This window comes from Stegostoma tigrinum, chromosome 6, assembly GCF_030684315.1.
Source record: "Stegostoma tigrinum isolate sSteTig4 chromosome 6, sSteTig4.hap1, whole genome shotgun sequence".
Classification (NCBI taxonomy): domain Eukaryota; kingdom Metazoa; phylum Chordata; class Chondrichthyes; order Orectolobiformes; family Stegostomatidae; genus Stegostoma; species Stegostoma tigrinum.
In genome coordinates this window covers 1,434,882-1,446,335 of record NC_081359.1, presented here as the reverse complement: position 1 = coordinate 1,446,335, position 11,454 = coordinate 1,434,882, and the positions used below count along the sequence as shown (strand labels likewise).

Here is an 11,454-nt window from a genome sequence, read left to right as displayed (position 1 = left end):
GTTTTCGTTTTTCTGCCTTTGTATTCTGTGGTTGGTTTTTTTTCTGTGTTTTAGGATGTTGCTGGATAGTAGTGACACTATACTACACTTTTCACTGTACTTTGTAAAAAGATAAATGTAGCAAGATGTAAAAATAAATAAATCGAATCAAATCCTCCACTGAAGGCACACTGCAAGTGACGCTATCCAGTTTACTGAATTTGTCTTTGCCAAGGCTGTGTTTATGGTATGTTACTTTATTGGAACAGTTGCTGTTTAGTAGTTAATAAATCTAAGACCAGCTCTGGTGGTCCACTGGTTAAGATTTGGCACTTTCGCTTAGGGCGCATGATAGATCAGTATGGTGAGCTGCCTCACAGTGCCAGGGTCCCGGGTTCGATTCTGGCCTCGGGCAGCTGTCTGTCTGGAGTTTACACATTCTCCCTGTGTGTCTGCACGGGTTTCCTCCAGGTGTTCAGGTTTCTTCCCACAGTCCAAAGATGTGCAGGCTAGGTGGATTGGCCATGTTAAATTATTTGTAGTGTTCAGGGTTGTGTAGACTGGGTGGGTTATAGGGGGATGGGTCTGGGTGGGACGCTCTGAAGTTTGGTGTGGACATGTTGGGTGAAAGGGCCTGTTTCCACACTGTAGGGATTCTATCTATTCTATCTTTTTTGTCTGTTAAGTTTTTCGCATAGAGTTAAAGTTAGACGAATTCCTGTTTCTTTTGTTTACATTTTAACTGTAAGGTAAGAATCAAGTGCATTTTGCCTAAAGATGAGTCGTGTAACCAATTGAATTACATCTAGAACACAATACTTTAAAGTTACCTTTAAATAAGAAAAACCTGAGGGCTAGGCTACCCTCTTGATATTTGAAGAGGGTTTGGCCTGGTCCGTAACAGCATGCAAACTGCAGCAGAAACTCAGAAGTTGCACTGATTGTTTCTTCGTCCCTGTTTTTGTGTGTGTGAAAGCAGGTCCTTTTGTACCTCAGCCAGGCTATGCTGTCTACCCTCCATCCAGCGCACCTATGCTAACTCATCAAGCAGGCGGACCATCTCAGCCACAAGTGCAGTGGATGCAAACCCCAGCTCCTATTCTGAACTGTCCACCTGGATTAGAGTACCTTACGACGGTAAGCAAGTGATATTTGTGGTGTCACTTCATGCACAGCAGAAGCTGTTACATGACAGCCATCACTTTTTATACATACGTACAGACCAGATGTCTGAAGAAATGGAAAAGACCTTCCTTTAAAAAAAAAACTGAAGGTCATTTTGAAAGTGGACCATAGACAAAGTTTGGATTCTGTAGAAAAACAAAACTTAGCTTTTAAGTCTGTTCACATTACACAGGTTTTTTTTCCCCAAAAAGGCCCTAACAGATCCAGGTGGAGGTACAGTATATCCTGGTAAATATGTGTCTGCTGTTTTCTGTCTGATTCTTTCCTTCTGCAAATAATTATTTTTCTATACCTGTGTACACAATGTGATTGCGAATAGTTGGGTGAGCTCTCGCAGGACATAATTATCATTCTGAATATCTCGCTAATTCATTATGCAATGTGACAAAGATTTCCCAACACAGTCAGCAGATATTGACAGGTCCTAGAAGTAGTCTCAAGATTCAAAATCCATGTATTTAATCAATGAATCAGATAAGTAATGTGTTCTTCACATTTCCCAATTTGTAAAATTCACTGCAGCTTAATAAGTTCAGAAATTCAAACAGAAAAAGTAACTTTTTTTGCCCAGTTAGAATGAATCATGAAAACTATGCAAATCCATTTACTGTGATAATGGGAACTGCACATGCTGGAGGATCCAAGATAACAAAGTGTGGAGCTGGATGAACACAGCAGGCCAAGCAGCATCTCGGGAGCACAAAAGCTGACGTTTTGGGCCTAGACCCTTCATCAGAGAGGGGGATGGGGAGAGGATTCTGGAATAAATAGGGAGAGAGGGGGAGGCGGACTGAAGCTGGAGTGAAAACAAGATAGGTAGAGAGGACAGTATTGGTGGGGAGGTAGGGAGGGGATAGGTCAGCCCAGGGAAGATGGACAGGTCAAGGAGGCGGGATGAGGTGGTAGGTAGGAAATGGAGGTGCGGTTTGAGGTGGGAGGAAGGGATGGGTGAGAGGAAGAACAGGTTAGGGAAGCAGAGACAGGCTGGGCTGGTTTTGGGATGCAGTGGGGGGAGCGCCTGGTGTCCAAAAACTGAAAATATCCTTTACCCAAAAAGCAAGTGGTCCCAAGGTTTAAGGATAAAAGATACCCTACCTGTATTTTGATAAATCCCTATACATACACAAATTCCTGAAACTCAAGGAAGGATGCAAGTTTTGTAGTTGTTTAGATATTGACCACTTTTTTGTCTGGAATGTTTTTGTTCAGATGTTGCGCGAACTGATTGGATGGAGTTTCTTAAGTCTTGAACTACAAAAATCGTATGGCAAATGCATTTGAACAGCATTGGTCAGTTTGCTTACCCATGGGCACGAGATCAGGCCATGACCACCTGACCCCTGCCCCACTATCCAACATGATAATGCCTTATTTTGGCCTTTAAACTCCACTTTCTTACCTTTCCCAGCCTTAAATTTATTCAATGCTGAAGGCTCCTTAATCTTCTGGAGCAGTTAGTTTCAAAGATTAACAACTCTTAGCAGAAAGGACTTTCTCTTTAACTCAGTCCTAAATGATCGTCCACTTTTGCTGAGCAGTGGTCTTATACGTTTTAGGTTCCCTGGCCAATTGAAACGATCTGTCTGTCAGCATCTACTGTGCCAAATTCGTTTTAGCATTTTATACTTTTCAATTAGAGCTGCTTTCATTCTTTGAAATGCCAAATGGATCTAACTTGCTAAGTATCTCATCATGGGAAATTATCTTCACTCCAAGAGCTAATTTAGTATACCTTTGCTGCATTGTCTCTATCTTTTCTTCAATGTGAAAATCAAATCTCTGCAGAGTTTGATCTCACTCAAATCCTGTAGAATTGTGACAGATTTTCTTCCTTATTCCTATATTCCAAGCCCCTTGTAATAAAAAGAACATTCCCCATGCCTTCCTAATTGCTTGTTGTACCTGCATGCCAACTGTGTGTAACTTGCAAGAGCACACCGAAGTTTCTTCAATTGCTGGGTTTCTCAGCAATTCCTGATTGTAGTTTCTGATTTCTAGCATCTGCAGTTCATTGGATTTTTCTTTAAAAATCTTGTTCTGCGTCAGAAATAGCAATCCATGCAAAGTGTTCCAAATATTCTTTTCTTGAGGCAATAGATTGCATTACCGGAGTAGATTCTAACAAAACTTAGCTATTCTTTTACAGTCATTATTTCAGGAATTTAATAACATAGTCACAGGCATTGAAATTTTATTCGAAAAGCTCAGCAGGTCTGGCAGCATCTGTGAAAAGAATCAGTTAAAGTTTTGGGTCCGGTGACCCTTCCTCAGAACTGTGGAGGGGCCACCAGACCCGAAACATTAACTCTGAATTTTTTCTCCATAGATGCTGTCAGACCTGTTGAGCTTTTCTGGCAACTTCTGTTTTTGTTTCTGATTTACAGCATCTGCAGTTCTTTCGGTTTTTATGGAAATTTTATTCCTGGATGTGCCATATGTGCAGAGTGTATTGCCAATCCTGTCGATAGGTCAAGAAACCATGTAAGTTCATGGTTGCATTACTTTGTTAAAATGATCAGGATTCATTTCATGAAAATAGACATTAAAAATTAAGTGGAAACCTTAATGAAAGGAGAGAGTACCGGAATGTGAGCAACGAGTTGTTTCTCTGTGCACAAGTAAACAAATATTAAAATTGGGCTTTCATTGAAACAAACTGAAGTAGCAAACACTGAATTGCAATCATTCTTTCTTTCACAGATTGACCAAATACTTGTCCATCAAGTTGTCGAACTTGTCGAAGGTGAGTGTAATTTTGATAGCAGGTAACTTAAAACTTAGATTGAATTTGATGAGCTCCTTACCCCTGAATCCTGGGGTGTTGGGGGGACTGGGAAGTAAAGGATATTTGCAACCAACTGACCTTAAAACAGAGGTTGCCACAACATGCTAATATTCTGTGGAAAACCTTAACATGCGGAGCATGGGACTTTCATCGCTAAGGGAAAGGAAGTAATATGCTTGACTGCTGCTGGCCAAACTGAGTGGCATGTAACATCAAAATGGACAGCAAGACCTTCTTCAAATATTTAAAAAGAGAGATGACAAAGTGAACATAGACCCTTTTGAAGAATGAGTCGAAGAAATAATAGGGAGGAATAATGAGGAACCATGAATAGGCATCAGTCTTCATGGTAGAAAACGCTTCTAGCATTCTAAAAATATGAAATAATCAAGGGAGGGGGGAAGGAGAGGAAATTAATACAATCACTATCGCCAGAGGGAAACTAATGGTGCTAAAGACTAATATAATCTCTGAATCTAGTTGCATCCTAGGATGTCAAAGGAAGTCGCTACAGAGGTAATGGAGGCACTAATAGTAATAGTCTAAGATTCCTTCGACTATCCTGGAAGATGTTGTGATGCATTGATTTGGTAGTGGTGGGAAATAGAGTGCTTGGAATTTTATGTCAGTCGAGCTAAAGACAGCAGCATTAGGGAGCCCTTTGAGGTAGTGATGGTTTTATTACCAAATAGAGTCATGGAGTTATGCAGCATGGAAACAGATCTTTCAGTCCTACTCATCCATGCTGACCAGATATCCTAAATGAATCTAGTCACATTTGCCAGCATTTTGCCCATATCCCTCTAAACACTTCCTGTTCATGTACCCATCCAGATGCCTTTTAAATGTTGTAATTGTACCAGCATCCACCACTTTGTTTGCAGCTCATTCCATACATGCACCACTGTTTGCATAACAAAGTTGCCCCTTAGGTCCCTTTTAAATCTTTCCGATTTCATCTTAAACCTAAGAACTTGAACTTTGAGATAATAAAATGTGAGGCTGGATGAACACAGCAGGCCAAGCAGCATCTCTTTGGACTTCCCTACTCTGGGGAAAAGAATTCACCAGTTCGCCCTACCCATGCCCCCCCCCCCCCCCCCACCGCAATGATTTTATTAACCTCTGAGATACCCCTCACCCTGTGATGCTTCAGGCAAAATAGCCCAAGCTTATTCAACCTCTCCTGATAGCTCAAAACTTCCAACCCTGGCAACATCCTTGTAAATTTTTTCTGAATTCTTTCAAGTTTCACAACATCTTTCCCATTGCAGGGAGATCAGAATTGAATGCAGTATACCAAAAGTGGCCTAACCAATGTCCTACATAGCTGCAACATGACCTCCTAACTCCTATACTTGATACCCTGACCAATAAAGACAAGCATACCAAACACTGCCTTCTCTATTCTCTCTACTTGCAACTCCACTTTCAAAGAACTATGAACCTATGTTCTAAGGTTTGTTTGTCCAGCAACAATCCCCAGGATCTTACCATTTAAGCATATAAATCCTGCCCTGATTTGCATTTCCAAAATGTGGCACCTCATTTGTCTAAATTAAATTCCATTTTCCAATCCTTGGTCTATTGGCCCATTAGTTAAATGTCCTGTTGTACTCTGAGATAACCTTCTTGGCTGTCCACTACACCATCAACTTTGGTTTTATCTGCTAACTCACTAAGCACCTCTCCATATTCACATTCAAATTATTTGCATGAATGACAAAAAGCAGTGGACCCAGCACTGATCCTTGTGGCATGTCACCGGTCATAGGCCACCAGTATGAAAAGCAACCCTCCACCACCACTGTCTGTCTCCCTCCTTCGAACCAGTCATGAATCCAAATGGCTAGTTCTCCGTGTTCCATGTGACCTAACTTTGCTAACCAATTTACCATGTGTAACCTTGTCAAATGCCTTGCTGGAGTCCAGACAGACCATGTCCACTGGCCTGTCTTCTTCAATCCTCTTCATTGCTTCCTGAAAAAATTCAAGTTGATTTAGTCAGACATGATTTCAAAGCCATGTTGTCCTTACCTTTCCAACTGCATCTAAATCTTGGCCGTCATGATTCCTTCCAACAACTTGCCCACCACCCATATCAGGCTCTCCGGCCAATAGATTCCTAGCTCTTTCTTACCACTTAAATGGTGGCACCGCGTTAGCCAATCTTCAGTCTTCTGGCATCTCGCCTGTTGCTATATCTCAGCAAAGGGCCCAGAAATCACTTCCTTAGCTTCCCACAAAGTTCTGAGGTTCACCTGGTCATGTCCCAAGAATTTATCGAACGTTATAAATTTTAAGTCATCCAGCACAATTATCAATCCAGAGACCCAGGTAATGTTCTGGGAACATGGGTTCAAATCTCCTCATGGCAGATGGTGGAAACTGAATTAAATGAAAACCTGTAATTAAGAAACTCTCATTCATTATCAAAAAATTACTTTTTTATTTTAAGAAAGAAAGCTGCCATTCATTTTTCATCTGGACCTCATGTGACTCCATACACAGAGCAATATGGTTGACTCTGAACTCTGGGCAGTTAGGGATGGGAAATAAATCAGAGGGGACCTGATTGGGGCCTACAAAATCCTGAGAGGTACAGACAGGGTGGATAGCAAGAAGCTTTTTTCCTAGAGTGAGGGACTCACTTACTAGGCGTCATGGTTTCAGGGTGAGAGGGGAGAAGTTTAGGGGAGATATGCATAGAAAGTTCTTTTACGCAGAGTGTGGTGGGTGCCTAGAATGCGTTGCCAGTGGAGGTGGTTGAGGCGGGCATGATAGTGTCATTTAAGATGTATCTAGACAGATACATGAATGGGCAGGGAGCAGAGGGATACAGTTCCTTGGAAAATAGGCGAAAGATTTAGATCGTGAAACTGGATTGGTGCAGGCTTGGAGGGCTGAGGGGCCTGTTCCTGTGCTGTAATTTTCTTTGCTCTTTGCTTGGTCTAAATGCTGGCCTAGCCAATGGCACCCACATCTTGCCAGTGAATTAAAAAGGTGCATTTGCGTGTTATGTCCATTTATTAAGTAGTGATGCCTTCAGTACTGGCAGTGGCTAGCTCTGTCTTCTCCACAGGAGTTAAAACATGCAGGTGTACTTCTTGTTTTGATGTTAGTCCTACATCTGTAGTTGGGGGCTGCCTTTTGCAACCAGGATATTTCTTCCATAATTGACAACCACAGCATGACCTAGCACCAAGCTATGTTTGTGATTCCTGCATGTAGTAGCTAAAAAGTACCATGCCCTGAAGCATCATTTAATAAAGTTTGTCTTTTCAATACCTGAATTCATTGTGTTCAGATTTTTGAGTCAGGTAGGATCTGCTGAATACATAAGGACATTAATTTTAGTACAGATATATAGATGTGCTGTATTGCAACTACACCTGCAAATTTAATCCCTTTTTGCCTGAACACTCTGCTTCGGTTATTTCTGGCGTAGAATTTTTTCAGAGATTCCTCCAACCTCCGATGACGCTGATAATGTTTTTCCACTTTGGTCTGATGCTATGAGTGGGTGATTAGAAGAACCATCACGAGTATTTGAGATGTATATATTCATCATCATTCAAAGCTGATCAGCTAAAACCAAAATGGGAAGTTTATCTAAACTTAGTGTCAGTTTTGGAGATCGGACTTTCTTTTTCAATCCTTAACTGCATTAATTGTTTATTAGTTCATTTACAGACACCATATCAAATATGTTTCATGATATCTAACTTCAGGCATGGTTTGTTGGTTTATTTTCCACATTTAGATGAATAGCAGTAAATTCTTTTGTTTTTAGTATGTTGGGAATTAATGTTTGATATTGTTTTGTTTTTCAGCCTTAACAGGATTTGAGACCAAAAATAAGTATGAGCTCAAGAATAGTTTGGGCCAGAGAATTTACTATGCAGTTGAAGACAGTGAATTCTGTAACCGAATATGCTGTGGGTCTAATCGAGCATTTATCATCAAGATCTTGGATAACGTTGGGCGCACTATCATGCACCTTGTTCGTCCTTTGGGATGTGGATCATGTTGCTGTCCTTGCTGCCTACACCAGGTGAGTGAATAACAACTGAACTGGTTTTTGTATCTGAATCTGTTTCTATTCGTTCATCTTAAAGTTTAGAACATAGAACATAGAACATTACAGCACAGTACAGGCCCTTTGGCCCTCAATGTTGTGCCAACCTGTCATACCGATCTCAAGCCCATCTAACCTACACCATTCCATGTACGTCCATATGCTTATCCAATGACGACTTAAATGTACCTAAAGTTGGCGAATCTACTACCGTTGCAGGCAAAGCGTTCCATTCCCTTACTACTCTCTGAATAAAGAAACCACCTCTGACGTCTGTCCTATGTCTTTCACCCCTCAATTTAAAGCTATGCCCCCTCGTGCTCACCATCACCATCCTAGGAAATACAATCATTTTGGAAGCTATTTGCAGTTTTTGTGATCCAACACTGACTGCATGAAACTGATCAAATGTTAAACATAGTTGTTTACTTAGATTTTGCAAGTTTGTACCAAATTTGGGTTTCAATCCCCATAATCTCAAAAAATGCACATAACTTGTAATGCCACATTCCAATGTGTTCATTGTATTTTTTTACAAGTACCTGTAGCATTACGATATAATATGCCGTCATGTAGAACACGTTTGCCTTGTCACTTCTCCCAAATGGCACTATTGTTGCTTGAAACAGCTTAAATGTTGATGCAATCTATTAAATGGGCCTATGCAAACTGAAAAGAACAAGCTCCTTTTACATGGGAAACTAACACTAAATAGTTTTAAGATAACAAAGTGTGTAGCTGGATGAACACAGCAGGCCAAGCAGCATCTCAGGAGCACAAAAGCTGACGTTTCGGGCCTGGACCTTTCATCAGAGACGGGGATGGGAAGAGGGTCCTGAAATAAATAGGGAGAGAAGGGGAGGCGGACCGAAGATGGATAGAGGAGAAGATAGGTGGAGAGGAGCGTATAGGTCGGGAGATGATAGGTCAGTCCGGGGAGGACGGACAGATCAAGGACGCGGGATGAGGTTGGTAGGTGGGAAGTGGAGGTGCGGCTTGAGGTGGGAGGAGGGGATAGGTGAGAGGAAGAACAGGTTAGGGAGGCAGGGACGTGCTGGGCTGGTTTTGTGATGCAGTGGGGGGGGGGGGGGAAGAGCTGGGCTGGTTGTGTGGTGCAGTGGGGGGAGGGGACGAACTGGGCTGGTTTTGGGATGCGGTGGGGGAAGGGGAGATTTTGAAGCTGGTGAAGTCCACGTTGATGCCATTGGGCTGCAGGGTTCCCAAGCGGAATATGAGTTGCTGTTCCTGCAACCTTCGGGTGGCATCATTGTGGCACTGCAGGAGGCCCATGATGGACATGTCATCTAAAGAATGGGAGGGGGAGTGGAAATGGTTTGCGACTGGGAGGTGCAGTTGCTTATTGCGAACCGAGCGGAGGTGTTCTGCAAAGTGGTCCCCAAGCCTCCACTTGGTTTCCCCAATGTAGAGGAGGCCACACCGGGTACAGTGGATGCAGTATACCACATTGGCAGATGTGCAGGTGAACCTCTGCTTAATATGGAAAGTCATCTTGGGGCCTGGGATAGGGGTGAGGGAGGAGGTGTGGGGGCAAGTGTAGCATTTCCTGCGGTTGCAGGGGAAGGTGCTGGGTGTGGTGGGGTTGGAGGGCAGTGTGGAGCGAACAAGGGAGTCACGGAGAGAGTGGTCTCTCCGGAAAGCAGACAAGGGTTGGGATGGAAAAATGTCTAGGGTGGTGGGGTCCCAAAACCAGTCCAACCTGTCTCTGCCTCCCTAACCATTTCTTCCTCTCACCCATCCCTTCCTCCCACCCCAAGCCGCACCTCCATCTCCTACCTGCTAACCTCATCCCACCTCCTTGACCTGTCCATCTTCCCTGGACTGACATATCCCCTCCCTACCTCCCCACCTATACTCCCCTCTCCACCTATCTTCTTTTCTCTCCATCTTCGGTCCGCCTCCCCCTCTCTCCCTATTTATTCCAGAACCCTCACCCCATCCCCCTCTCTGATGAAGGGTCTAGGCCCGAAACGTCAGCTTTTGTGCTCCTGAGATGCTGCTGGGCCTGCTGTGTTCATCCAGCCTCACATTTTATTATCTTATAATCAACAAGTATCTATTTATCTAATTTTAAGTGAACAAATTAATTAAGCTATTATTAAAACTGATTAGATGCTTCTAGCTACTAACTAGTCCTGAATAAAACAAGATTTTATTATAATAAGGGATGCTCTTCCAATAATCCCCACTTTATAAACCAAAATTTAAAAAAATAGAATTTTATCTGTTGAATTTACAGCCAGGTAACTTTTTCTGCAATGGTCTTTGTAGTCTCTGAATTCTTTTGTCAAGAGTGCCTTTTCTGTGAATTCTTCTGCAGGTAAATTACATGTTTGTGCTGTAGGTACCTTTTCAATTTAGATGGAGCTTACTCTAAGGCTTAGAGAACTCTGAGAATTCTTTCTTTTAGAGCTGAGAACTGTTCGCTTGGCAGCTGACAGTTAACTCTCTCCGGATTCTCCAAATGCTGCCCTCTTGTACACCCTTGATGAAATCTCAATTTCGTGCAATGGGATTCATCCTATCAGATTTTCAAAACTTCTCAAAACTCGCTATCAGATTTAAATTTAATTGGTTTCTGGTATCTAATGGCCAGGTTTAAATTAATTGTCTAAATTCAAAAACATATTATCTTGGTAAAAATGCTGTTTTGCCTGCTAACAGTGCAGGCCTTTTTGTACAAATGTTTAAATTCAGGGACTCTGTGCACCTGCAAACCTACAGACTTCCTTTTTGAATGTCTATGCTCAGAAAAAGTGCATTATCCTTTTAAAGGGACCACTCACTGCTTTCCCCATAGTATTTTACAAATACCACCAATTTACGAACACCAAATTCTAATGTCCTGCCTTCCAATGCAAAAGTACTGTACCCAACTTTGCAACGAGTGCAAACATGGATGAAGCAGCTGAATTTAAGAGGTGATGTGAAAATGGTGACCCACAATATCGCAGCAGCATTTGCTGAATGTAGTATCAAGGAGCTCAAACAAAATTTAAGTCTCTGGAATCAAGGGAACATTTTCAATTTATTGAAGTTAACAGAGTTGCATATTAGTTACACAGCAGAGAGCTCCAATGAATATTGGGCCAGAAAAAAAAGTTTATCACAAAGGCAAAAAACTGAAGGTGAGCCTTTCCTTTGAACTGCTGTAGTCCGTATGATACACAGTCAGTGATGTTAAGGAGGGAATTCCAGGATTTCAACTCAGTGACATTGAAGGAGTAGTGATATAGTTCCAAGTCAGGATGCAGTTTAGTTTGGAGGGAAACTTCCATGTGTAGATTTTATACCTCGGTGCCTTCGGACCTGAAATGGCACCATAAGTGGGGACTTGTAAACTTTATCACTGTATGCATTTGAGTACATGTGGCAATAAACCTAATTCAGTTCAATGTGGTGCTGCTCC

The 11,454-nt window shown here is 42.1% G+C and overlaps 1 protein-coding gene across 22 annotated transcripts in view; it reads left to right on the top strand.

Moving 5' to 3' along the window:
* The window catches only part of LOC125453431 (phospholipid scramblase 1-like), a 146,504-nt gene that overhangs the window by 111,058 nt on the left and 23,992 nt on the right, over nucleotides 1-11,454 (top strand). For 14 of the 22 annotated variants that reach the window (XM_059646398.1, XM_048533023.2, XM_048533027.2 and 11 more), the window contains 3 exons: nucleotides 956-1,116; nucleotides 3,865-3,907; nucleotides 7,783-8,003. In XM_059646398.1, the coding sequence (XP_059502381.1) occupies nucleotides 1,012-1,116; nucleotides 3,865-3,907; nucleotides 7,783-8,003 (369 nt within the window). In that variant the 5' untranslated portion in view covers nucleotides 956-1,011. The remainder of the gene's footprint in view (nucleotides 1-955; nucleotides 1,117-3,864; nucleotides 3,908-7,782; nucleotides 8,004-11,454) is intronic. The other 8 variants (XM_048533032.2, XM_059646394.1, XM_048533029.2 and 5 more) reach the window with 1 other exon arrangement.